The 27,833-nt window shown below is 42.3% G+C and overlaps 2 protein-coding genes across 9 annotated transcripts in view; both read right to left on the bottom strand.

Annotated features, from left to right (window-relative positions):
- Positions 1 to 10,530, bottom strand: part of ndrg3a (ndrg family member 3a) — a 50,759-nt gene extending 40,229 nt beyond the window's left edge. For all 3 annotated transcript variants that reach the window (XM_044121847.1, XM_044121848.1, XM_044121849.1), the window contains exon 1: positions 10,365 to 10,530. The gene's annotated coding sequence lies outside the window, so the exon portion shown is untranslated. The remainder of the gene's footprint in view (positions 1 to 10,364) is intronic.
- A 1,926-nt stretch (positions 10,531 to 12,456) lies between these two features.
- On the bottom strand, positions 12,457 to 27,504 carry phf20a (PHD finger protein 20, a). 6 transcript variants are annotated; one of them, XM_044121857.1, is made up of 17 exons: positions 27,351 to 27,504; positions 24,468 to 24,574; positions 23,943 to 24,111; positions 23,655 to 23,739; positions 22,601 to 22,677; positions 21,941 to 22,529; positions 21,788 to 21,838; positions 21,439 to 21,711; positions 20,348 to 20,542; positions 19,361 to 19,444; positions 17,925 to 18,080; positions 16,596 to 16,777; positions 16,404 to 16,503; positions 15,596 to 15,791; positions 15,072 to 15,522; positions 13,702 to 13,870; positions 12,457 to 13,603 (listed from the first exon to the last, which is right to left on the bottom strand). In XM_044121857.1, the coding sequence occupies exons 2-17, from the start codon at positions 24,548 to 24,550 to the stop codon at positions 13,461 to 13,463; spliced, it is 3,003 nt and encodes a 1,000-aa protein (XP_043977792.1). In that variant the 5' UTR covers positions 24,551 to 24,574; positions 27,351 to 27,504; the 3' UTR covers positions 12,457 to 13,460. The 6 variants fall into 6 exon arrangements, with proteins under 6 accessions (XP_043977792.1, XP_043977791.1, XP_043977789.1 ...); XM_044121856.1 differs by lacking the exon at positions 27,351 to 27,504 and adding an exon at positions 26,241 to 26,525; XM_044121854.1 differs by lacking the exon at positions 27,351 to 27,504 and adding an exon at positions 25,894 to 25,988.
- Between the last annotated feature and the right edge of the window lie 329 nt (positions 27,505 to 27,833).

Below are 27,833 nucleotides of genomic sequence, written 5' to 3' on the forward strand. Positions count from 1 at the left end.
AATCCAACTAAAGACAAACATATGGATGAGTTTCTCTAGATCTTGCTTGGCATTAGTTCTTAAATCCTAGAAATGCTCTTCAAGCGCTAAAAGGCCGACTTTGTAATTGTCCTTATGTGTCTCTGAAGGTTTTAGGTCAGAGTCCATCATTACTCCCAGATTGGCGGCCTGATCCCAAGTTTCTAGCTGTAACAGCTGAAGTTCACGTCGTCTTCAAAATGAGTCTTCAAAAGTATTTTCTACATAAGACATCCCCTTATTAAATGTTACACTGGAAAGTCTAATTGTACTCGCATGTCTAAACAAAAGAAAAAAACACCCATACAAGTCATCTGTCACTGCGATATCTGTACACACATCAACGATGAGAAGGCTCGGTCATTAGCAAAGACAGAAACTGGCACAGCATCACGGACTCTGGGTTGCACTGCCTGCCAAAGGGGAGGCCTTCCTCTAATCACTTAGAACTAGAGCCGTGTTTGGGGAAAGCCTCGGATGCACTCATCCATCTAAACAGCACATGACCTTAGCAGGCCTGTGTGCACTGCAGCCAAGGCAACACATCCATACACACTTCTTACAACATTGGGCAACAAACTAAAACGCCTCATTACTAGGAGATTCTAAAGATTTAAATGAATTTAAAGGGCCCTTATGTACCAAATTGTGCTCCATCATAAAACAGCAGCGCTGGACTTCGTTCATAACGGCATATCCCTCAAATTATCATGTTGGACAAGATGCACAATGAGAGAAAGCTTCAGAAAACCTGGAAGGTTCTCTGAAAAACAATGCCGTACTTTCCAAAAATGTAGGCCATGATTTCCAGTGGCAGGCTTATTTTTTCTATACCAATACAGACTCGGGAAGCGACACCAATATTTTCCACTGGCAGAGCGATGTTTCAGACCAGTAAACTAGAAACTATTTATGTATCATTCCCGTAAAAGAGAGGGCTGTCCACGGAGCAGCTGTGGACTCAGCAGGGTTTAGCTGGGATGTGAGTCAGTCCTCTCCTGTCCATCCCTCTTTAGTGCATCCGTCTATACGGCCTCACAAAGTTACCAAGGATTCTATTTTAGTCAACTTCATGCATGATTAAAAGGACAATTTCTGCAGTGAGTTGCATATCAATTTTATGGGAGTCCTTCAGATTAGCGCACAGAGGCTCTCTGGTTGTAACCAAAGACTGCAACATAAAACATGAAACATGGGGATGAGTCAGCGCCCACTTGTCAACAATTAAAATTCATTTTTCATGTCGTACTTACAGTCTGCTTTCAGAAAAAATAAAAGTATTTATCCTCTTGAGATTGAAGAGGGCCCCCCCAGAAATAAAAAAGGTATCACGATCCCAAATGAATTAAATGATGAGTGCGTCTTGAACATTTTCACGAGAATTTAACTCGATAATACATGGGAAAGAAATGCAACTACAAAGGAAATATGCCATGGTTCAGTACATGGATATTAACTGTCTTGTTTACCAGGTTAAAACATAAGCGGGTAGGAACAAAATGCCAATTCATAGGAATAGAGACAAAGCCCTCTCTAAGCTTCCTCTCACAGTTCATTAATAATTTCCTAGATTTTTCAGAAAAGAAGTTGCCATTGTCAAATCAAAGGAGGAACTGAAATGACTTCAGAACTTTTGTTTAAACCGTTAGTCAGTGTGTTTTGACGATGTGACCTTAACTACATCGCATGGTGCCTCAGAGACACAACAGCAGTGGGACGGTTTAAAGCCCCCTACTTTCTTGGTTCTTACCGAAAATTTACAAGAATGCAGTGAAATTTCAGCTTGAAGTGTTTTTAAAGGGGATCGTGTATTCTGTTAGGTCTAGGAAGATGGATAGAAATTGGGTTGATCACCTGTAGATTGGAAGACAACGGGCATCTACATCATTACTATCTGGCAGTGGGGCGTGAAAGCAGGAAAACCTGTGTGAAGGCAACGTTCTCTAACACTCCACTTCTGAGTTCTCAACCTCAGTGAGTCATGGAACAGGTTGGAATTGGAGATGTTCCTAGCACAGGGCATTCTGGGTAAAAACAACCAAAATAATCACACAACTCTAGCGCTTGCAGAAGAAATGACTCCTGGTCTTTTACCAAAGACAAAAGAGAAAACCTACAACCGCTGAAAATCTCACGCCATTCCATTTTTTGTGTGCATTTTCTTCAGAGGTTTTCATGTCATTTCCTTCAGTGGTTCTTGGTGCAGCGCCACTACAAGCGAGGGGGCGAACAGCTTACTCAAAGAGTTTGGTTTGTTTGATACAGTGTAGTGTGAAAGCAAACCGCACCAGTTGGAAATGAAACACATGTTGCAATTTTGGTCAAACTGAGTCTACCAGACTATCAAACAACATCAGAGTTAAAGAGGTCATTTCTAGAGATCTGAGACAAACAACCATGAGCACACGCTTAACCCTAAGGGTGATTAATGCTTAGTTTCCACTGAGTGGTACAGCATGGATCAGTGAAGTTCGGTATGCTATTTTGTCTGATTCCATTGTAAAAGTGGCCAATACCATACCATTCCTCATCCCCTTTACCTGTAGCTCCATAGGACAACGGTACAGTATGGTTAGGGTGGAGTTGTAGACCATTGATTTGGGGTATGAACAACGCGTTAGATGTTTGGGTTCAACCCCGGATGCCCAGTGAAGGTCCACTTGCCGGTTGGAAACTAGACATGAGAGAAACCAATTCACCTAATATGAATTGATGTGCACAGTAGGAGGAAGTTGGGAGAACCAGGAGAGAATGTGAGCAAGCATGGGGAGGTCACGCAAACTCCATGCAGAGATCCAGCAGCTTCTTCCTGCAAGTTGACAGTGCCAAGAATTGGGTGAAATAAGTATCGGCAGATAAGGTTTTACAAAAACTAGAGATAGGAAATTGGCCACAAAATTCTTTAGCAATGCATCTTTTGCTAAAGGGTAAAAACGCAGCTGCAGATAAATGCTAAAAAAAGAACATTGCCAACAAAAACACCCAAGAAAAAACAAACCCTCTGCTCTAATAGGTGAAAGTGAGGTCTGAGCCCAGCTGAATGTGCCTTTCCCAGCTGAGCCCCTCCTTCTATTCAGCTATAAATAAAACTGAATGGCTGCCGCTGTCATCCCTGCACTCAGAGCTGCTAATAGAGTACCTGTCCCTCCGCCACTACACTAAGCAAGTTGCAGGTCTGTCGGGATTTCCTCAGCCGTGGTTGGCCATGTAGAGAGCACTGGCAAAAACAAAGTGTCTGAGAGACTTAGTGTGTGTGTGTAGCCAGCGGATGTGAGGAGTGCAGAGTTTCCAGAGCAGCGGAGCCCTGCTGGAAGCCCAGCAGGACCCGCAGAGTGCGGTCAGACAAGGGCAGATGTGGCGACAGCGGCGAGGCCATCTGTAAACCCTGCTCGCGAAATGACCGACTGAGACAGAGAGCGCTGGACAGGATGGGCCGAAATGTGAGATACAGGCTTCAATAAAACATGAACAACACTATGATACCTCTACTGACAGGCTGTCTGTGAGAACATGAAGAGCTTTACATCCAAACACGTCATATTTCAGAAGGCCGTTCCTTGCGGGAACGCGCCTTCGGCTAATAGTTATCCCTGTGGTCAGCCTGGCTGTCACAGTGACTGATTACTGACAATTCAATCTCCAGAAAAACGCCGGGAACACTCCTGCACCGCCCCGCCTTTAGCAAACACTGGCTGCGGAGGTCCTGAGTGTCCTTGGCAACCACTCAAGAGGAGGTCCCCTCCCTCCGCCTTCTCCTCTCTTTCCTAACGCCATCCGAAGCTCAGCTGGTGGCGGCCCTGAACTCAAATGACCTTTCAGACATCATTTACATGAAGTCATTCTGCTTTCATGACTTCATTCAACATGTGGAAAACAACAGGCAGCCAAAGCTTTCTGTGCAGAAACAAAGAGTAAGATAAACCATGGAGATAAATCCATTGACATCAGAATAAATCAATAAAAATGTATGTGGTGATAGACAAGTAGTCGATATCAATAGATAATTTGTCTGGCAGAATCTTCAATAATTTCACTGGACTCCGATCAGGACCGCACAGCATTCTGGGGGATGTAGGCAGAGGAAAGGCTTTTGCTGCTCAAACTTTCAAGGCCAGCTAAGCAAGATTGGTGGCATCAACTCACTCACTCATTAGTTACCTAGCAACAACCTGTTGAATATCTTGGCCACCTGAAGTTTTCGACCAAATCATAACTGCTTAAAAATATGCAACAGCATGGAGTGAAATGTCTGGATAAAAGAGAAAAGGTCAGGGTACAAGTTTGGCATTAATTATCAATATCGACTGATATGAAATGTTCATGTCGTGATACATTTTTCAGCAATATTGTCCAGCCCTATCCATCCTTAGCAGACACACACATATGAGTCTGCAAGTCCTGGCACACACTCCCTCCTGAGAGATCCACCGCCTCATAGTGAAACTGTGTGTGAACGTTTTCTCCGTGGGCATCAGAAAGAAACCTGCAGCCTCAGCGAGAGCGTCTTCAAAACATCAACAGTCAACGTCCGGCAGGGCTCTCCCAGGGCCAGACGAAATCCCTCCGGAGGACGAGCGCAGTGTAACGCAGGTCAGTGAGCCTTTATACGAGGCTCTTGCGACAACGTCACTTTTAAGCAGGCTCTGGAGAAGTATTTATGCCCCTTTAACGTCACTCTGCAAGACCGTCTTCAGCTGAACAGAAACAGAACTGAAGTTTTCATCTTTGGACCCAAAGAGGAACCATCAGCACGCTGCTTCAGCGGTTACTGTTAAAAACAAATTATCAGGCCTGAAATCTGGGTGTAGTTGTGATGGACTGAGACCTGAACTTTCAGAGTCACATAAAGACAGTTACGAAGTCGGCCTTTTATCACTTGAGGAACATTTAGAGGATTAAAAGACTAATGTTGCAGCAAGATCTTGAAAAACTCAGCCATACATTTATCTTTAGTTGCATTGATTACTGCAGGTCTGCCTAAAAAAATATTGCTGCAACTGCTCACATTCTCACTGAAACCGATAAGATAGACCACATCACCCCAGTTCTAAAGCCCTACACTGACTCCCTATAGCTCAGAGAACAGACTTTAAAATATTTCTCTTAACTGAACAGCTTAGCACCACAATACATTAAATATCTGCTGTTGCATCAACCTTCCAGATCTCTCATGTTTCCTGGTTCTGCATTCCCAGAACCAGAACTTAACACGGAGAAGCAGCATTCAGCTTTAACATTTCACTAAATCTGGAACAAACTTACAGAAACTGCAAAACCGACGAAACGCTGACATCCTTTAAGTCATGGCTAAAAACCCACCTGTTTACATCTGCCTTTAACTAATAACAATTGGAACATTAATTCTAGTCTGAAAAACAACTTTTCATTTATTTTGCCACTAATACAAGGCTTCTTTATCTGTTATTATGCTTGTTTATAGTGTTTACAGCCACGTTTAAAAGAACACCGCGAGAGGTTGTGTTTATAGTATGGACACAGAAAACAGGTGGAACAACAAATCAACTTTTTTCCAACCACATATATTCCTGCTCTACTTTGTGTTGGTCTATTAAATGAAACCTCAATAAAATGCATCAAAGTTGGTGGCTGCAGCATGACAAAGTGTGAAAAAGTTCCCAGGCAGTGTGCTGGGGGCATGTGAACCCTGGATTTATTGTTTTGGTTCAGCTAGCTTGAAACCTGAGCTTTGTTTCTCCCCGTCCCCGCCTTCTGCCGGTACAGTTGATACTGAAAATGGAGACCGACAGAACCCAGGCTCCAGCAGGGGAGCCTTCCACCGGATAAAATGCAAAGACTCTAATCCTTATTGCCTCACTCAAGATACCCCGTCTCAGATACAATTCGAGCCACTGTCTCGCTTTTCTTCTTCGCCTTCAGGAAACTCAGCATTCCCATCGTCCCAACAACCAAACCAAAAAAAATAAAAAACATCAAAGAAACCTCTGGAGCCGTCTGAAATTCCAGCCGGCCTTGTTCCGGGAGACGTATATTCTCCTGGAAGAGGTAGTGTCCTTGCTTTAGCAAAGCTTCGGCTGTAACTCAAAGCTTGGAACATCTTAAATTACAAATGACTTCTAGTTACAAACGGGCTGCGACTGGGCAGAGCAACGGAGCGAAGGGTCCGGCTGACATCGACACATAAAGAACAATGTTGACCTTATTCTCATGACGGAAAACAATCGGCAAACTGAGTAGATGACGATGATGACGATAGCAGGCATTTTTGTTTTTGAGGAGAAGGTCAGAGAAGAACTCGACTTGAAACTGGTTGTAGTCTTGACGTCATGAACACTGGTCAACATGGACTTGTATGGTGGCCTGTTAGTCAATCTAACCATTAGTAACTGACCAGAGAAGAGCCAATTACCAAACTCAAAAGTTTTTAAAAAGTTGCAGAATCAAAACTTTTTTACATTTTCCATCTTTTTGAGGAGACACCAGTGAGAGCAGCGGCATGATGGAAGTTCTCATAAATACCAGCGAACTATCCCCTCTCCCCCACCTGCTGCTAAACACGTTCAGCTGGATGAACGGCTGCTACGCTTTTTTTTTTTGTCACCTCTGCGACCTTCGCTTATGAGAAAGAGAAACTCGGAGGGATGCACAATATATGAGTGCCTATATCAGTTTCAGCTGAAAGAAATTCAACCAAAATTGGCCAGTTGGATGAGATTTCAATTTTACAGAGAAACAAACAAAAGGTGGTTTAATCACAAAACTTATTGCAATATCTTATGACCATATGCCAATTTTTTGTTTTCCAAATATGTTGCAGACAGTTTTATATAAAACAGGTTCATAGGAAAAGTCAGTTACTTCAGTAATTTTTGTTAGTTTTTTTTTTTTTTTCATTTTAGAAGCCAGATTAAAAAGCCATTATGACTTAATGACGTTTCTGAGAAAACAAAGTTAAAACCTACAGTTGAAATGCAGTAAACAACCATGTAACATGTTTCTATTTTGAATGACTATTTTTATGTAGAAATATGCAAAAGTCAAGAAAACTGCAGCTGAACATTTATTAGAGCATAGGTAACTTTTTATTAACAATACGCAATTGGTGGCTTTAGAGTCTGTGCATGCATCAACAGTAAGGTCTGACCAGGCCTTCCTCTTACAGGTGTTTCAGGTTCTCTGAGTCTGAACATGGATCGATTTTTGGCCCAGCAAAAGCTGAGGTGGAAAAGAAAAAAAAACAAAAAAACAAGGCAGACCGACTGTCAGCACGGAGGCTTAATTACTGTCTCTATCCCTCCACTGGGTGTTACAGCCTGACATTCATCCTCCACCACTGCTGCAAGAAATCCTCTTCCACACAAGAGCATTTCTGCCTTTTTATGTGCTTGGTAATCCCTGCAATACATCAAGTTTACGCTGTAATCCGAGCTGAAAAGGGCTTTAATATCGGTTTTGCTTAATGCGGACATCCTGAAATTATTTCACATGGTTCACGGATTGTGTTGTTGTGACAAAGAAGGGCCGGGCGGCGGAAATATTCCGTAGAAGTGAACAGGCGAAACAGACGGGACCGTAATTTGTGGATCTTAATCTTAACTGGTGCCATCCAACAACTAGAAACTCAGAAAACTACATATTTTTTCTGAGCAGTGAATGCACCATGCCGATTACATGAGCCATGGCGCATTCATGCAACACTCTTCTGTGTGGAAGTCGTTACTGTGAGAAGACTTAAAAGTTTGCCATTTCTGTATTGGTGAGTGGCAAGTCTGTCGCAATAAGAAATTAATCAACTAGAATGAGCTCAAAAATTTCCATTCTGATGATTAATATTTTTTGAAGAGTCACTTTGTTCACAGAAACTTTATAATTAATTTATTTATGTTTTTTTATTTCCTATTATTTACAGTTGTTTTTTTTGGATATTTAAATGATCTTCCATTTCCAGTGTGGGGTGTTGTGACCAAAATTACAGTTTAGCACTCTTTGAGAATGTGGATTAACATTATTATGCCATTATCGACACATTTCTTGAAAATAGTCTAAAAAAAAAACAATAATATCATATATTGCAATACTTTCTGGGCCAGTTCATCAGCCAGTAAAATGTACTGCGACAGGCCTAGGTGTTCTTGCATTGTTATGCCATTATTAATTGTTGAAAATCATCTCAATAATATTATTGTTTAACGCAATAATGTCTGAATTTACCATCCAGCAAAATTTTGTTATCTTAACAGGAAGTCAGAGAAAACTCAAATTGTTTTGGAAGCAATTTGAAGGGAAGCTGTATTTTCTACAAGCTGTTCACTCAGACCGCCACCACAAATCAGTTCAATTCAACGCCGACTCAGACAACCAAACGTCAGCAGTTGCTGCTCATTTCACAATTTTAGCATTTTTTCTAGCATGGGTCGTCTCATACCTTTTCTAGCTAATAATTATCCCCCCCACCTTGAGGACATCCCTTCACCAGTTGAAGGAGAGGCTCGGACTGGAGCGGACTTGGGCAGACAACAGGAAGGCCGACCAGCAAACCCGCTCCGTTTCGTTCTTTTGAACCCTTCGGCCTCTTTCTGTCACAAAACATGCTGGATTTATAAACACTGGGAGGCTTTTGGAAATCTCCAAGTTAAGCTAAGGATCTGCATAATCTCAGGAATGCAAACGGAGGCTGATGTTTTTAGTCATGTTATTGACACTATTAGTGCTAAACCCTGGAAATAATCCCCAAATCAATAACAATTTAGTTTTCATGAAGTCTGTTGTGTACTGTGATATCATATTTTCTACTTATTTAAGTAATTAATGACAGCTCATAGTGGGAACCTTTCTTTTGCCGTTTACTTACACTTTGTTGTATTTTTCTCAGTAGGTAAAAGGCTTAAATAATAAAATCTAGGGGTGTTTCTCTATCTGGGTTCCTTTTGCCTTAGTCTTAAAACACTAATGCAAAAATGTTTCCAACAAAATTAAACACCCTGGGGGCAACATGTGGATTAATGAACAACTTTTGACCGTCCCGTCGGTATGGCAGTGGATTCTCTGTGTAATAATCAACCAACACTCTTCGACAACATGGCCGTAAACCTCTTATTACCCCGGGAAGCCTGATCCTGTAGAAAGACGCCAGCTTTGGCACTAATCTGTTATCTGGTTGCCTTTCAAGGTGGAGCAACGGTCCTCAGCGGTTAATGTTGCGAGTGTCAACAAACTCATGGTTGCTGCTTGTTGTGCAAACGGTACACACTACTCACACTCTGCTAACCATGTGATGCGTTTAAGGACGCCATGGGAGATAGAGAGCATGAGTCAAACAGCATCACGATGAAATATGCACTGAAGAACACAAATGGATTTGAAGAAGTCAGCAGAAAAAAAAAAAAGGTCACAATGACCTTCCAGTGATACCATCTTTGGTTAAAATCAGAGATAAGAGAAATTATGTGTGCGTCTTGTGGTTTTAGTCTCAAACTACACACCGAGGTCAGCCCACGTGGTGGTTTTTGACCCTGCCACCTGTGTGACCTTCGTGTGTTGTCCTCCTGACATTGGAGTGCATGACATGTGTGAATGCAGAGAGCCGATCAGTTTGACAGTGATAGATACTAGCAGTGAAATGAATCGATTAATTCCGACACAAATAGATCATAACTTAGTTTTACGTTTTCTTCTTTACAAAAAGAAGAAAAAAATATCTAAACACCGTGATCGTACAGTCCCGTCATAAACTAGTAAGAACTTTTATTTTGTGGTTTACATTTATTATGTTTTACTATTAATATTCTAAAGCTGTAAGATGTATTCTGCTAAAATCACATTTGCTGTGATTATGTAAGAGGCTGTCATAAATATAACCTGTTAACTCGTTTTTTGTTTTTATTTTTTAGCACGGTTTATAAAAAGGTGAACGCATCGTGACAGGCCTTTTTCCATTTTAAAAACTACAGATAATATAAAAAAATATCACGACTAAAAGCAGATATATATTCCTATTTAGCATCCCGATAAAAGTAAAGAAACGAGCTCCTCAGTGTGTTAATGTCGCATCGCTGTGAGAGAGGAGCAGCACTCGAACTCGATCCAGTTCAACTGCAGTTTTTACACTGAACCGCTACACTATGTCTCATTTCAGCCCTCCCGTGGTTCAAACATGTGGCTTTAAGCGGTAAATTGGGACTTTTTGACGCTTTCACCACCAACGCGGTTCGCCTAAAATAACAGGTTCGTCTATAACATGTAGACGACAAGCAGAGCAAACTGTACTGTATCCAGAAAGCTGAGGTAATCCGCCTGTAGCATCGGGCACATCTGTAACTGTGGCTAAATTGAAGATGTTCCGGGGTAAACACGGACATAACACTTACCTCGTCGGTGAACTGAGCTTCCGGTGAATTAAAGTTTACTCCCCGCTTGATAAATTGCTGAACAGCAACAAATAAATGGATATCTTGAGCTGTAGAAAACAAGTAGCTTCTGCTTGCCGCTTCCTCTCCACGACAGCCTGTATGTCTGAGTGACTGTGGGCGGAACTACACGCTGCGGAGGAGACACAGCGGAGGAGCCAATGAGAGGAGGCGGCACAGCAACACAGATAGAAGGAGGAAACAGGAGTTCTCACTCCGCTCGGAAAAACAGGCGCACTTAAAAATCACAGTAATTTAATTTAAAAAGAAAAACTCGCACGACTTGGTATTTTAAATACATTCATATGTTTCCAGGGGCTGTTTCTGTTTATTCTAATTGTTTTAGTATCTAAATAAAGAAACGTCGATTCAGTTTCTCAGAAATTGCAATACTTTGCATGAACAACAACAAACAATAGTCGATACATATGTCTTATTATCTTATCTTATAGAAAGCTGCCCCTTGAGAGTGCTGTTTTCTTTACAATCCATATTAGAGAATTATGCGATATGAGACAATGTGGCTAAATTTTGCGATTACCTGAACTACATAAACTGACACGGTTATGTCTTACTTCTTCAGATTGGTTCTTGATGTACACTGATAGTAAGTTTATTCAACTGCTGAAAATAATTGACAGCATAGAAAAAAAATTATGGTGCGATAACTTTGTTGGACATTCTAATGGCTCCAAAAACACTTTCTTCTGCAGTATATTCCAAATATAATAAAATATACAACTAGAATAAAGAGGCTGAACACAAAGTATTTAGCTAAAGATTACTGCAGTTTGAGCAATTCTTTGCAATACCAATACGGAGTCCAGTCATAGTAATGAATTTGTGACTTTTTGTACAGCCCTAGTATTCATTCACATTGTTTGGTTTAGCTTAGTGAAAGGAAAAAGTGCAGTTGAGAAAAGCCCACAAGCAAAAGGGCCAATTGCAACTTTGAGAGGATTGTGAAGTAAAATTCAAAAGGAAAATTTATGAGTTATGTCTTCTGTGCCAGAAACAAAATCAGCAAGCTGTTTATGCAAGATCAGGTTAAGGGATAGGAATGTTCCCTCCTGAACCCCAGTCATCTTTCTTAAGAAGACATCCTCCAGGTCATAATAGGAGCTCTCAAGCCATTGTTGGGATACGCATTTCCTCAAAGTGACTCCTGGGTTTTTCCTTGAGTCCCCTCCCAGTGGTACATGTCTGGAAACTTTGTCTCCAAAGGGATTTGACCAGAGGGCTTCCTGATCACACGTCCCAACCAACCCAACCGACTCCCTTCAATGCGGAGAAGCAGCAGCTCTACTCTGAACTCCCCCTGGATGTCGTACATTCTCAGCCCATCGCTAAGGTTGAGTCCAGCAACGCAACAGAGTGAGCTCAGTTCAGTCGCTGCTATCCAGAATTTCTTTTCTTTTGAGCCTGATCCATAAGTGATGGCAGGAACGGACCAGTAAATCGACACGGAGTAAGCGCTTCCAGGGTGGCTGAGAAGTGCGATATCCTCGACACCTAGCACCTGCCTGCACTGCCAAAAGATACAAAGATTAGAGATAGAGCATGTGCAAACAAGATTTTACCAGACATGAACTGAAGATTGTTTTTATCTTATACCAAGATGAAACTTCACCCCCCACATTTTCAGAATAACCTTTTAATCCCATGAAATCTCAAATTTCAACCCGAGTAAATGAGACCAAAATAAACGTTGACCAGAAAAATATTTCCTCACCGACAGCTTCAGAAAACTCATTTTAAAAATCCAGTTTCTGTTTCCTTGTATAAATGGTGATTTTGTGCTGCAGGTCAGATCTTGACTTTAAATTTCTTGCACAAGGAGCGAAATTGAAACACTTCTTCTTAGGCCTCCCTAGTCCTACACATGATTTCCATGCGGGAAGTCATTTTTGGTTCATGTCTTTAAATCTGCGTTTTAACAGAAATAAATGTGAATGAAACTGTGCGAGCTGCGACCTCCGACCTAAACACAAAGGCAATTGAACCCATTTAAAATTGTCAGAACGTTTGTTAAAAACGTCACAGAAGATGCGAGTAGAGATTAATAACAATGATAGTTTATTTACGTTCCAGATCTGTTTGCATTGCCGTTGACATTTTCCCTGCTTCTAAGACAGACAGTTACAGTACATTTACCATACAATATCTGTATCTTTATTCAGAACACATTTTGAATGATGGCTTAAAAACAAAAAGAATCAAGGAAGAAAAAAAAACAGAGGAAAGAGAATGAGATAAAAATAAATTTACACATGTTCTAGGTAATATATTACACTTACACAAAATGCTATGTTAAGAGGAATCCACATTACAAGTTCCCAGTGAATCATACTTCAAAATGCTACAGCGACACAAATATAGAAGTAAAAATAAGGAGATGAAGTAATAAACACGAGCCAAAAACAGAGCCTACCTTTCATGTGAGACAGAAATTAACTTCACAGTGTATAATAGGAAACTGATCATTTTTATAGACCTCTTTGAAACGTAATTTTACAGTGAATGTCTTCAAATCGCCACCCAACTTAATATGGCAGGACAGATGGAGTAAAACAAAGTCTGAGATGCAAAAAAGAAAAACGAAAAAAAGAAACCCAAGCGAAAATGTGTTCGAAACACTATTGCAAAGAGTGTGTTGGTTCAAGTACACAACTGCAATCTGAATCTAAAGCTGTGTGTAAAGCACTGTGCACCGAGAGGGAGAGAGAGAGGGAGAGACCTTCAGCGGCAGTTCGGATAAAAGGCATTCACAAGGCTTAGAGTTGCATGAGAGCCACGTTAAGTGTAATCTGGTCCTAAGGGTTTCCTTCTGGATTTTTTCCCCCTCTTAAATTAACGAGGTTGCCCTTTGTGTTGAACCATGACACAAAGGATCCTTGCTTTTCCGTTTGTGGTCATATCGATATTTCTATGATTCCACCTCGGACGGCAGGAAACTACGCGTGGTCGGACCGTCTCCCCCCAGAGAGAGAGAGAGAGAGAGCCTCTTCCGCCGTAGCCACGGGAGTCGCTCTAACCCGCAGCGGACCTCTGGCGCCCTCATGTGGAGCTGTACAGGGAGATCTGCTGCACCTTGCCGAGCTGCGTCAGCAGCCGCTTCATGCGGTGTTTGAGCTGAGGGAGGCGTGCGAGAGGCTCCGGAGGCTCCAGCTCCCCGGTGTAGTCAAGCCAGCTTTCCAGCACTGAGGAGGAGAAAATAAGAAGGTCATAGGTCACTTTGATCAGCTCAAACGCAGCACAAACTGTTTTTGTTTTTTGCTTTCCCCTCCCCCCCCTTTACCGTCCAACTCTCGCTCGATGAAGTCCATCCTATGAGAGACCTCGTCCTGGACAGCGTCAATGTGATCCAGCAGGTTAATTTGCCACTGTTGGTACTGGCCGTTATCTGCCAGGTTTCTCCCATCATCCTCTCTGCTCTCAGCATGCAACCATGACACACCCATTAAAGCCTGAGATAAAATTAAAGACAAGGCATATTTAGTTTCAGTAAATATTTTCAAAATAGCACAGGATAAGTTAATTCACATGGCTTTTTACAAAGTTCTTCCGGTTATAACTATAATGAGTCAGATACTCAAAGATCCAATCTTCTAAAAACCAGTGAAGGCAACATGACAAGGTGCTACCAGGCCGCTGTAGCGACTACACTCTTCAATGTGGAAGGTATTGAAAGTTTGCCATATTTAATATAGAGTTCATGCACTTTTCCCCCAGTAAAATTCAAGCACTTTTCAAGCAGTTTCAAGGAAACCTTTCCACCACCACACTAGTAAATTGAAACTGTCTAAAGAGTTTCAATTCACAATTCTATGTAATAGTGTATTGCTACTAATAACATCCTATTAGGTTATCCCTTCTAGTTTACGTTAGAAGGATTGATGCTTCGAAATGGAACTGCTGCTAATAATGCTATCCATAATATAAGACGCTAACATCTATTTACAACAACTGATTCAGACATTTTAGATTGATGAAGTTTGAATAAATTTGTTTCTCCAGATGCCTTTTTGTTATTGTAGAAATTTCAGTGATAAACCTGAAAGGACGCATAACTTTTGAAAAGACAGTTAATAATAGATCACAAATGAACAGCTGTATAAAAATGAGGCATGAATAGTTTTAGTCCAAATTTATGAGAAAGTGTAGTAGTAATAAACAAAATTTATTGTGATAGACATGTAATCAATATCAATAGATAATGGATCTGATAGAATATTCAATAAGGTCAACAAACTCTGATTCAGAACTGCACAGCATTGCTGGGGAATGGCGCAACCTCTCATGGCTAGGCTAAGCTAGCTTAGTGGCATCAAGTACTTCACTCATTCTTTGGTTACCTAGCAACAACCTGTTGAGTAACCTGCACAGCAGTTTCAAGTTTCGCTACAGTGCCTCATAACTGCTTAAAAATAGAAAAATGGCGTGAAGTGAAACGTCTGGATAAAAGAATAAAGGTCACATCAGCAGTTTGGGAGTATTTCAGATATTTAAAACAAAAAGAAAACCAATAATTATCAGTAAACTGATGTGAAAGGCTTATATTGTGATACGTTTTTCAGTCATGTCGATTTATTTATTTTCAGGAAGTAACTTTTGGCAGAGTTTCCCCTCATGGAAGCCCCTTCAGAAACTAGTGCCATGAATCCGAACCTTGTTGCTGCTGCCCGTTGACTTGGGCCTGTCCATGTCCAGCAGGCTCCCGAAGCGCTGCTCCCGCTCCAGCAGCTCCTCCGTGCTCCTCATGCTGTCCTCCAGCTCGGAGCCCTGCCTGGTCTCCACCACCAGCCGCTGCTCCACGGCCGGGTAATACGTCCGCGGCTTCTGGTAGCAGTGTTCGCTGGTGATGTACGAGTCCTGGAAAGACGGGAAGGGGGCGGGGGAGCCGGAGGACGACGAGGCGGCGGAGGCTGCAGCCGTGGCGGCCCGGCTCAGCTTCTCCAGCGCGTTGGACATCAGGATCTCCCCCCTGCTCATGTCCTCGTCGGGGGTGAGCGGGGACGGGGCCGTGTTGCTGCCGCGGCACGAGTCCGAGCAGAGCCGCGGCCGGTCGAAGTGCTTCCACGGCTGCTGCCATAGCCTGAGGTCAGGGTGAGTGCTGCTCCTGCAACGATTCCACAATGAAGCTTCTAGGAAATAAATGACGGCGCCGTTTAAAGCCGACGCCTGAGACTCACTGTAAGACGCTCATCTTGAGCTGCAGTCCGTTGAGGATCTCCACCACGTGGTGCACGTCCCCCAGCAGCTGGTGGGTGGTGGTGATCTTTTTGGCGTTCTGGTGGGAGTAGTTCTCCTCCAGGAAGGAGAGGCCGTACATGTGGCCGTTGGTCAGCCACTCGCGGTCGTACCAGTAGCGCAGACTCTGCCTCTGACCTAAGATGGAGAACACATCTCTTACAAACTGCTGAGTTCTGCCAGTCCCGAGTGCCATCTGATTTTAAAGACTTCCCCAACTGTGGCTGCGTTTCCGTTTACAGTAAACTTGCGCAGACCGAATCGATTATTCCAGTTTTGATGAAGCTAACGTTTTTCCCATGAAACGTTTGTGAGCTAGGATGAGGTGGTTATTCAGCCGTATCGGAACGCTTTTTTCACATCACAGGAGTCACGTGACCAGCCGGATGTTACTCCTGATGGAAACGTCAAAGAAGGCAACAGGAAGTAGTCTTCTTCATGGTTTGTTTGGACAAAGTGCCACCGGCTCCACCAGAGCTCTCACAGCAACGCACACTTCATAAAAAGTAGTCATTCCAACATATTGATGACAGGTGATTTTCATTTCTGATGTCGGGCATAGCTGAGATCAAACCATCGAGGTTAACACCCTTTTGGACGAATTCTCTTCTTCCAATCAGAAGAAACACTTCTAAAGTATATTTTCCATCTGCTACTTTATAAATAGACTGTTGCATTTACATGTGTGATGCAAGCAGATCTGTTTCTTTCCGGTTATGGCTGAAGGTAACAGCGGCGCGCCGGTCTCACCTGGCGGATCTCTGCAGATGTAGCAGGTGTATCTGTCCGGGACGTTGTCCTCCATCAGACCCATGCAGGTGCCGTGCTGCCAGCACAAACAATCCTCGCACTGACGAACGGGAGAAACACGTTAGCTGAAAGCCGCGCGCAATTTAATACGATACGAAACGTGTCGGGAAGCGAAGCAAAAACCAGCACAACCTGAATCATGAAGTCGTTCTCCTCTTCCACCTCGCAGATGCAGCGCACGACCTCCTGGTCGGTGGAGTCCAAAGCGCCGGAGTCCACGCTGAGGGGAGGCGTGGTCACGTCCAGGTCCACGTCGAAGTCGTCGTCGCTCCAGCCGCAGCTATCAGTGGACCAGTCGCTGATGCTGTCCTCGTCTACAGGGGAAAGCACAACCGCTGGACTTCAAAAGGGGTTTTTCCTTGTCAATTCTGCCACGGCAGAATGTAAAAGTAGTCAAAAGCTGCTCGGTAATTGGATGATTTAATGGGAATCTGCAGGTTAAATCATGAAGCAAGCACTGCAGCAGAGAAAAGCTCAGGACTCAACCACCCATCGGTTTGATATTAGATTGATATTAGGATGCACAGAGAAACCTGCTGGTCGGAAATAATCAGAAAATCCAACCTTTTTCTGATCGCTGACCCTACTAGGCTGGTCTGACAACACTCTTCAGAGTGGAAGTTGTTACAGTGGGAAGCAAATTCAGTTCTGATCGGATTTAGTGCCGTTTAAAAATCCATTAACATCCAGCAGAAATGCTGTAAAAAAACCCAACAAAAAACAAACTATATCCTACTACAAATCAGGACATTTCATTTTCATTCAAACCAAGCAAGATGACAGTTTGAATGATTAGTTCAGGTGCTTCCAAACAGCCTCAAACTCACAATATTACTAAACATGTAAGGCATCAAATTTTACAATGGTTTTCTCACTTTTATATTACATTTGTTTAGCATAATATAAGACATACACAGATCTAACAGTTCCAGGTGGAACTATTTCTAATTAAACTTTTTGTTTTATACCACTTAAGTAAATGGTGAAGCACTTTAGTCCAGTTTTGTAATTTTGTTTTAAAGCTCCTGTTGTCTACATTATAGCTAGTAAAATGTCATTTCCAAATCATTTCGGCTCCACCTAAGTCTGGTAAAACCCTGTTTCACAGCGACACTGTTAACCCCACATCTTCTCATATATTTAAAAAAAAAAAAAAGTGTGACCTATCAGAACAGAAATTCTAGAAAGAAATATTTTGAATGACAATTTCTCAAAGAAAAGCTGGACTTTAATTTGAATTATTTTTTAAATGCTTCTATTGCTACTAGAGGAAACACAAAATTACCCCAAATTTCTGATGCGTCTCTGGTGCAATATTTGCATCTTGTATTACATTACATATTATTTGCAAAGCTGGCAGCATGGCTGATTGAATCCTAAGCGAATAAAAGACGGGAGGAGGGAGCAGCTCTCAAACACACTTACACACACACAGACACACACAGTTGTAAATATACCCACCATCAACAAGTATCTGCTCTGTGTAGCTGTGTCCGGGCCTGCTGGGGTAGGCCTCAGGCTTGTGATTGTGTGAGAGGGGGAATTTGAGTGGCAAATTCAATTTGGAGTGAAGACCCAATACTGAGATGTCAATATTCTCCTCACTACCAGTGTTTTCTGTTAATACAGGGAGGGGTGGGGAGCAGATGTGAAACAAAAACGTCAGCTGTGGAACAAAACGCCCATCAGGAGGCAACAAAATGTGGCACAAAACAACAACTAAAAAAAAAAGACAAAAACAAATTGTTGTTGAGTCCATAATCTACAAGTTGGTAGATTATGGACTCAACAACAACCAGGGACAACAAAGTCTCACACAAGTGGTTAGAGGTAGGGCTGGGCGATAAATCCATTTGATCGATTAATTAAGGGTGGCGGTAAAAAATTTGCTTTTTTTTTTAATTTATTTTCCAACCAAGCAACTTATTGGGTTTCCATAATTAATGGTGATGTCAGCGTGCCCAAGGCGGCCATCTTGACTAACAAGTGTATTCTACAGCTTCTACTTATCTGGACTTTAATTCAAGTCAACTCTGACAAAACATAAGGGCCAAGTTACAGTTTCTTTCATTACAAGAATGAAGTTATAGTATTACAAGAATAGATACACGAGAATAAATCCAAAATAATACGAGAATGTCCCATTTCCTGAATAAAGTCGTAGGATTGGAAAAATGAAAAGATGGAACAAATTATCCCAGCTTTATTTCATTAAAACAACCTTTTTGGAAGATGGATTTTCCTGCATCATTGCATCTTTACTCTCCCAATATAATACTGCATTCTAGAAATTAAACAAAAAATTCTTGTAGTCTGGCCCAAATACGTCATTGTACGACTCACAGAAGGGGTGACTGAAATAACAACAGTTTTGAAAATGTTTTCTGTCGTTTGTAAAAAAATAAAATACACATATATATATATATATATGTATATAAAATTTAGTAAAGACAATTTCAAGAATAAAATACACTTTCAAAAATTGGAAAGAACACATTTTCTTTCTGCAAAAATAAACAAAAAAGTATAATTTTTAAAAATTGGGATTTTGTTTTCAAACCCCATCGCCCAGTCACAGTTAGAGGAAGGCAGCCTGTGTATACACCTCAAACACAGCATAGGTACGGAACATAGAGATGAATGTATGAGACCAGCCAATTAAGTCACAAAAAAAGCTCCTGAACTATAAAAAGAAATTATCTGACACATCCTGGCGGTCATGTTGGAGAGACAAAGCAGCCAGAAATGTTCCACTTCTCCCACACACCAGCTCAGTCACCACACCAAGAGGAGTGAATGGAGCGCTTTGTGCTTTTAGCAGGCTAGGCGTCACAGCAAGCGCACATGCAGAGCAGCAGATGATTGACCTCCCCCAGTTCTGGGGACCTGCTTCTTACCAGACTTGGCCTTCTTTTTCTTCTTCTTCTTCTTTAGCTTAATGCGGAGGAAGTCCTTCTGTTTGGGTTTCTCTTTGGGTTTCCCTAAGGATCATGAAATAAACAGTAAAGGCCATGTTAAAACAGAGACTATGAGAAAGACTGGACCTCTGGTGCAAAAAAAGATGATGAAGAAATTCATCTTGTACAGAAGGAGCCGTGATAAAACAAAACAAACAAAAAAAAAACACTTATTGGCATCTCTAACAATTCTCCTAACTTAACTCAAAGTGTATTATTTTTGTCATTACTGTTTTGCTTAAATAAAACTATGGCTTCTAAATCAAAATCTACTTAAAAATGTTAATGCAGGATGTGCTGTGGTGGCGCAGGGCTTAAGCACAACCCACATGGAAGCCTTAGTCCTCGACGCGGCCGTCGCAGGTTCGATTCCCGGCCTGTCGACCATTGCCGCATGTCTTTCCCCCTTCTCTCCTTACCCACTTTCCTGTCAATTAACTATCAAATAAAGGCCACTAGAGCCAATAAAAACTTTAAAAAAAATAAAAATAAAAAATATTAATGCAACACAAAGATCATATTTTGCAAGCTTTCTGGTTTTCTTCTGTTTTCATGATAACTAAGACCACATCTAGAGGTCTCAGTACACCTTGGTGGACCCAAATTTGCTTTTAACTTGGCTAAATACAGAAAGTGTTTTGAAATAAAAACTGCCCTGGATTCTGTTTTTATTGCCAAGAACAGAATAAATACTTTTTCTGTTTCCTTCATTTGAGGTACTGGCTCCCTTTGATTTCAAATGATTTTTGCACACTTTTCTTAAGTTTCTACACGTCGGCCCCAACAGTGGAAGATATAACAAGCAACATCATATGTGATTCAAGGCAAAGAAAGCACACCTTACATAAGGAAAAACAGGGAATAAAGATGAATATCTAACTACATTGAATCCCTTTTTCACTAAATGAAACACTGCATCACACTCACCAATGTCAAAGCAAATCTTGTCAGCGTCCTTGTCCTGCAGCTGGCAGAGGTTCCTGTCCAGCTGGTTCTCCTTACTCTTCTCCCTCAGCAGCGCCCTCTGCTGGTGGCCGTGGGTGCTGACTGCAGGAGGGGCCGATGTGCGCCTGCCTGCAGCCTTAATGTCACCACGTGGAGCCACAGCAGCTCCAACTGAGTCTTAAAAAGAACTAGGATTAGTTCATGAACTGAGCAATTAAAGGATGTCATGATTCAGAAAAGGCGAGTCTTATTGCTGAAGGTCATGGATGCATTATGACTGTTCATCCAAACATTGTCTTCATAATTTCCAGGAACCCTAGTGAGGATGCTAGTTATTGATTAAAAAGATTAAATTTGATTGAACTTATTGATACACTAATGATTAATTGATAAGCGGCCATTTTTCTAAAAACCTAAGTTTTGGATTAAGAGGGCAACATTTTTCAAAAATATTAACAGTAATATTACAAATATTAAGAAAATTACATTCACATTCTGTCAGCAGTGTTACATACCAACATACCGAAAATTGTTTTTCGCACATTAAAACCTTTTCATATTTTTGTTAGATTTATAAAATAGAACAAACATAAACCGGTTAGGTTGCTGAATAGAAAGATAAAAAGATTTAATTCCCCATGAACAGAGAGGTTTGTGCTTATAGGCATCAAGTCCTCCTCCCTCTCACATTACAATTCTTCCGCTTTATTCTCCATCGCGTCCTCGCAGCGATTATTTTTAACTGAAAGGTTGACGGTGATAACTTAAGGAGCTATAATTCAAAACAGAATCGGTTTTAGTGCATTTTCCATCCCACACCGAACTCTATTTGGTCCGTTTCTCTTTCCTTTTCTGGTATTCACCGCCATCTTTAATTTCTGTAACAGCTGGCTCCGCTTACGGATGACCAGCGGCGCCCTCTGCTGGATGGCGGCCAAACTGCACCACTTAAAGAAGGTCTAAACGGACTTTATAAATTAGTCAATATGAACCAATTTTAACTCTAATAACCCATTAATCTCTGATTAACTGTTGGCATCCCTACATGCGAGTGAAACTGGGCAGGAACTCACGCATAGAGGCAGAAATGGTGCGGCGTCTCTTGGAGCTTTCCAGACCGGGAGCAGCAGCAGGCTGCTTGTCAGAAGCCCTGGTCTGGACGCTCCTGGTGGGGCTCTGCGGTCCCTCCACAGGCGGCTCTTCACCGTGGTAATATTTCATGTGATAATGCAGCAGCTTTGCTTTACGGAATGACTTTGTGCAGCCAGGAGCGCCACACTTGAAGGGATTGTGGTCGAGGTTGATGGACAGAACGGGAGGAGGCTGGTTTTTGATGACTCGGTACACTAAATAAATAAAATGAGAACAAAATGTTTTGTTTTTTAAAAAGCAGATAAAAACAACATACGTGAGGAGACTTACATGGCTCTCGGCTGAATCTGTTGGGATTGTGGAAGCCCTGCTTCCGTACCGCTGAAAATATAACAAAACAAAATTTCAGCTTTTGAATAAATCGAATCATCTATTTTTTTTTATTATATCCATTTTATTGCTGCCGTCGAGTCAAACGCTTACGTTTCACAAGCTGAGGAGGCGGTGCGTCTGCTGCAGGCTGCGCACTCTCTGATTGGACGTTTGGCTTCTGCTCAGAGTCGCCGCTGGATTCGGCGGTCGTCGTAGTGACAGAGTCCTGCTCCGTCGGCGCCGACGACTCGCTCTGCATCTCCGCGTATGGCTTGGGTGGCTCCGTGTATGGCTTTGTTAGGCTCTGCTCCGACTCCTCCTCTTCCTTCTTCACGTCTCCGTTCACGCGGCGCTCTCCCTCCGTCTCCCCGTCGTCTTTTTCTACCTTCACGCCGTTCGTGAGTCCCGTTCCCTTCTCGGCGTCCGCGGGGTCGTTCCGCTCCGAGGTTTCCGTCTCCTGTTTGGTAGCGGCGTGCTCGGCCTCGGAGACGCCGTTCAGTTTGGGGTTTTTGTCGTTCACCGCGCCCTCCTCCTGCTCTTCATCGTCGCTGTTGCTGTCCTCGTCCTGGTCCGAAGTGCTGCGCCGGGCGCGCTTGTTTTTGGGACAGCCGTTCTCCTGCGGCCTCCTGTCTCTGCGGTTCGGGGCCCTTCGCACCACGTTCTTGTCTGAGGACCGAGATCTGCCCCCAGCTCCACCTCTCTATCAGAACAAAACACAAAGTGAGGAAATCGGCCAGAAGAAGCCACAGATAGATGGACAGAGAATGTTACCTCTTTAATATAAGGCTTTACATGCATCCCCTTCACCGTCTGGATGACGCCGTCGTAGAACTTCACAGTGTAGGATGCTGAAGGCAAAGACACAGAAACTGAAGCAAACTATGTTTCACACAATCTGGACACAAGCAAGTCCATACTGTGTCGAGCGAAAACTCCTTGATTGTTTTTACTTTCTCGCGTTACGACTACAACGTTCTGTGCATTTAATTGTGATTTTAATCAAACAGAGGAACACAGAGTAGCACATAATTGTGATGTCAAAGGAACAATTGTTTCCTATAATTCTGAAATTTGCATTTCCATCCAATTCACCGGAGTCAACAATTATCTGAATCACATTTCTGCTGAATCTACAGCTGAAATGGATTTGGATTATGCAACTAAAAGAAATAACTTGACTTTTTTTAAATAATATACGACAACAAATGCCAGATTTTAGCAATTTTGTTTTTCATGGAATAATTCCATTTAATTTCCACAGCAGAATGACACTAAAAGTACCTGTCACTTTTTATTTGGACCTAATTTTTTTATGAGGCTGCCAACTATGCAAATATCAAGAAACTGTAGCCATCATCTTTTTGAAAACTTTTTTTTTTTTAAATAAAACCTAAACATAGGAATGAAAAAAAAAGTAAATATTTAATTAAAAAAAAAGTATTTTTTGTGGCTCTAAATCTGTTTTCTTTATCTTGACTGACAGCCTGATTGTAGCTTCATCAACTGAGGAGCTTCTCTTTCCCATCAAAAGAAAAACATGCCAACAGCATGATGCTGCCCCCACCATGTTTCAAAAGGGAGATGTGTTCAGGGTGATGTTTATACTCAGATTAAATGACATAACTGGACTCTTGCCTAAAAGAAGAATGACTTCTGAAGGGAATTGGTTTATATCTGCAGTGCCAAAGTAAACTGGCACTCCAAATGCATGTCACACTTTTTCTAGCCTATTATATCCTAACAAATCCATTCAAGTTAATTGCAACATGATAAAATATTAACTACTTAAGAGGTTCATGCATCTGGAGAAGCTGAAGCTACTTACCATCTTTATTGACTGAAATGACCTTGGCTGGGTAGAAACGGCAGTCAGACCAGCTGGCCAGAACCTTGTCATTTACATGAAAGCCCTGGAGGAAAGAACACAGAGATCTTAGCAACTTCTGCTGGCGAGCCGGTGTTTTCTAAACGCCAACAGAGAGCAGCGCTGCCTTCTATAGCGTCGCTGAGGTTAAAGCAGAAGCTAGCATTTAGAAGGTGTAAACAAAACGAAGGCGGTGCGTTTTCCACAGCTCTCCGGCCGGAACGGAGAGGGAGCGGACCGCCGTCTTACAGGTGAGCTGTCGTCATGCAGGCCCTGCCGTCTCAGCTGAATTCTCTCCACAGGTCTCAGGTACGGACTGGTCCAGTCAAACCATTCATCATAGCGGTGACTCCACTGGCGGTAATGAATCAGTACTTTCTCATCTTCGTAGTCAATCTTCTCTATGTTGGCAGCATACCTTTGGAAAAAAATAAAAAATAAAAAGTTAATAATGCATGATTAGAAAATCATGTTGGGCTCAAATCAAAATTTGTGTTGCATTTAATATCTCCTACAGCCATCAAAATGCAACATAATGTGGGAAAGAAACTGATTTCCCTCGAAATGATTTCAGTGAGAGGTGAATCTGATGGGGGGGGGGGCAGTTTACTGGCACAGGAAGAATTAAGAAATAAAAAGTGTAAGATGTTCTCCCCAACCACAGCCAGTCAAATCAATTTTTAAAAACAAGGAAGATGTGCTACAAGAGGCTGGCTGTGAAAAAATGAGGGAAGTGAAAGAATGAGGGGAGGAATGAGCGAGGCCATGACTCACCAGTTTTTGAGGCTGTCTCTGGCCTCGAGCTGAGCTCCCACCTCAAATGTTATCCCTCTTCTGTTAGGGGGCGTCTTACTCATACTGCCCACATCAAGGCTCTCGTCCTGCACAAACACACACACACACACACACACATTAACCAACAACATACCAAGCAACACTCATATAACCTTGGGTATGCTACAGAGATACAACACAGAGCCGTCAAGGTCTCTGCAGGCGCTTGGCTCCACAGATTGTGGAAAAAAACTCGGCTCTGTGAACCTGAGTGGCAGGTTTGACACCGAGGAGGGGAAGTGAGACAGCAACTTAACAGCAGAACAACGCTGCTGGAAAACGCCAGAGAGCAGATGCCCTCTGCAAAAAAAAAAAACAAAAAAAACACAGCTCATAAGTTACATTATCTAGAGAGACACACCGTCTCAGCTGCAGATCAAAATAGAACGTTGCCCTTGATCAACTCTCACCTGAGATTTTCAGATATCAAAACGCTAAATCTTCTGCCATTTTCTGCATAGAAACACAACACCAAGCAGAGCAACTAAGACACACAGCTCAGAGGAATCAGACGTCCAGGTGTAGCAGGGTTTGAAGTGGAGATTTTAAAAGCTTTTCTGTATAGTGTTTTAATAAGAGGCTTGATAAATTGCATGTGTTTGAAGCACAAATTAAAGCCGTATGCTGCTGCACACCATCTGTCAGCTGGCTGAAAGCAGGCCACTACACCGACTTTGATTAGAATTCAGATTCAGCTGACAAAACAAAACAAAAACACACAAAAATACGACTGAAACCAGCAGTTAGCTAACCGGCTAATTGCTAATTAAATTATCAGTGTTTTGTTCTGCTAGAGCTCAATAGGCACATCTTAATCTACATATATATTATATATCAATATAAAGTCAAAACAATAAATTGCTGGAGATTATTGGAAGTGTAGCAGCATAAATAGATCAGGACTTAGAGCTACATGTTTTGTTATCATTAGAATACCACACTGACCAGTAAATAAATCAGATCAAGGTTACAGACACACAGCTGAAGATACTCTTGCCATTTCTTCCATTGCTGTCAGATTAAATTGCATTACTTCTATCAAATAACCCACAGGAGGAATTTTTTTTATGCCTTACATTCCTTCTAAAAAGAGAAATGGTACAAATTACAACAGCAGATCAGACCTCAATAAGAAGTGGAGATTGGCTTCAGACTGGAAAGCCCTGATCTAGCAGCTCTGCTACTAACAAGGTGATAAAAAAAACTGGACTAGTGAGGTGAGCCATGCCCCTGAAATGATGGTGGATATGTTCAGCGACGAGATATTCAAATGAGATGTGACATTAAAAAAAACAACAACAAAAAAAAACTATTATGCCAGAGAAATATTCAGTCCGCGTTTCTGGAGAAGACATAAAACGACTACCATTTTTACCGCCCGCTCCATTAAAAGCCACCAGGAAGCAATCATGCGCCAAGCTGATTCCCGCATCGACTTCGCTGCACGCTCCGTTAAATCCCACTCTGATTGTTTCATACGTACACGTTTCTAATATTGTCGGCTTCGGTTTAAAGAAAGGCCTAAATGAAAGGAGATTCATTCAGTCGTTAAAGGGAGGAGGGGAAAAAAGGCAACCGCATCATCCCTCCTCCGCTAACAGAGCTTCTTTTGTTACGCATAAAAAAGCACGGCGGACACGCTGACATACCGGCGCCCTTTAACTAATAAGCAACGATAAACATTTTTTTAAAAAGATGCCGACAGAGTCTTACTTCTCTCCCGCGTTCAGCCGCCTGATGAGGTTCGCCATCGTGGAGGCGTTAGCTGGCTTTCATCAATGCAACACACTGCAACCTACAAACCGGATATCTCCACACTCCCCGGCCCACGTGTTTTCTGCTCAGCCGATTTCGCCGAACAGACACAATAGGAGACAAAGACTACCGTGGTCATCCTCGCGTGGTAGCTAAAATGTTGAGCACGACGTCAAACAAGCATGGATGGTAATCCAGCCTGTGCAGTGCGATATTTAAAAATTAACCCGTTTGTTTTTAATGGCCTGTAGAGAGCCAAAGATGACAAGACAGGCAGGGAGGGAGGAAACCGGGTTTAAGAGGCCAAAACTGGCTCAGAGGCTCCGATTATTGGAGGTTTTAAAGGTCAGAGGTTACCGTATATGTTGTGTAAACACCAATTTACATATTAGTTAAGATTTAAGCAAGGGAAAAGGTACTTCTTGCGAACAGTCTTTATACGAAAAAAACTACATACGTGGACAGGTTTCAGCTTTTATTTAAACGGATACAACGCGAACACGTGCTTAATTTTCAGGTAAGCTATTGTTGACCACTTCCACCGCCGGTGGCACTTATTTGTCCGGTGTTTTATAACCACAGGGCGCAGCGAGAGACAAACCAGCTGTACGTCAGTGGTTAATATAAACGTGATTGGTGGAGACGGTGTGGCGTGGGCGGGTGCTCGCTGTAGCTCGCTGGCGATTGGACGCGCAGTTGTCAGTCACAGGGTGGGCTCTCCGTGGCCTCGCGCTAAGGCCTACCTCCTCGTACTTTTCCAACCGCGAACGAGCGGCGTGGAAATGCAAAACAGTAAACTTCTCCAACTGGGACACCGCACTCATATCTACGGCTACCCAGTCAGCAACAAGAAACGTACGCCAAAATACAGAAGGGTGAACTCATAAATACAGAGCAAACAAATGTACTTAGAGGACATTCAATTATTTACTTCGTCACGTTTGTTTTGAACTCTCCAAGCCGACATGCGGCATCATACCAAGCGTGTGATGCAGCCACAAACAGGGCCTCGTTTACGGCGGTATAAACTCGGAGATGCGCCATACTCAGAGGATTTAAACCTCTTACCTGTTCTCCAGTCACTATGTGTCAGGTTGAGCGAAAAATGTAGCCTGCAATCCCTTGACTGCGCAGATACAGCCGCCTCCGCCTGTCTGCTCCAAACCACGCAGTTGAATTTCTCTCGCTTGCATTTACCACCGGCGCGGGTAGAGTAAAAGCACAGTGCGCATGCGTGAACCACCAACTGAACTCTTGGTAATTTAATTATGTAGATAAACATGGTTGTTCCTTTATTTGGAAAATAAACAAGCTTAATATTCACAAACAAAGGAACTCTGAAGTCAAAATGCCATCTCCATATGTAGTGTCGGCCAAATATTGCATATCCCCGAAGCAGAAGTAGCAAATCAAATAATTTATTCAAATAAAAGTCGTAAAGAAATTGTGGAATGGTGGTTACAGACTTCGTCTGTAATTTGTATGTGGAGTTCAGCATTTAAGAAAAGACTCGGTTAAAATAGGAAGTCAGTACAAATTCTTAATTATTTA

The sequence above is a fragment of the Gambusia affinis genome, linkage group LG07, assembly GCF_019740435.1.
Source record: "Gambusia affinis linkage group LG07, SWU_Gaff_1.0, whole genome shotgun sequence".
NCBI lineage: Eukaryota > Metazoa > Chordata > Actinopteri > Cyprinodontiformes > Poeciliidae > Gambusia > Gambusia affinis.

Excerpts from the sequence above, each read along its gene's own strand:
- phf20a (XM_044121854.1), bottom strand. The coding sequence starts at position 25,959 with ATGCGGGAATCAGCTTGGCGCATGATTGCTTCCTGGTGGCTTTTAATG. Across the intron at positions 15,523-15,595 it reads CTCAAGATGAGCGTCTTACA|GAGCAGCACTCACCCTGACC; the intron begins GTGAGTCTCAGG and ends GAATCGTTGCAG. Across the intron at positions 13,871-15,071 it reads CAACGGGCAGCAGCAACAAG|GCTTTAATGGGTGTGTCATG; the intron begins GTTCGGATTCAT and ends ATTTTATCTCAG.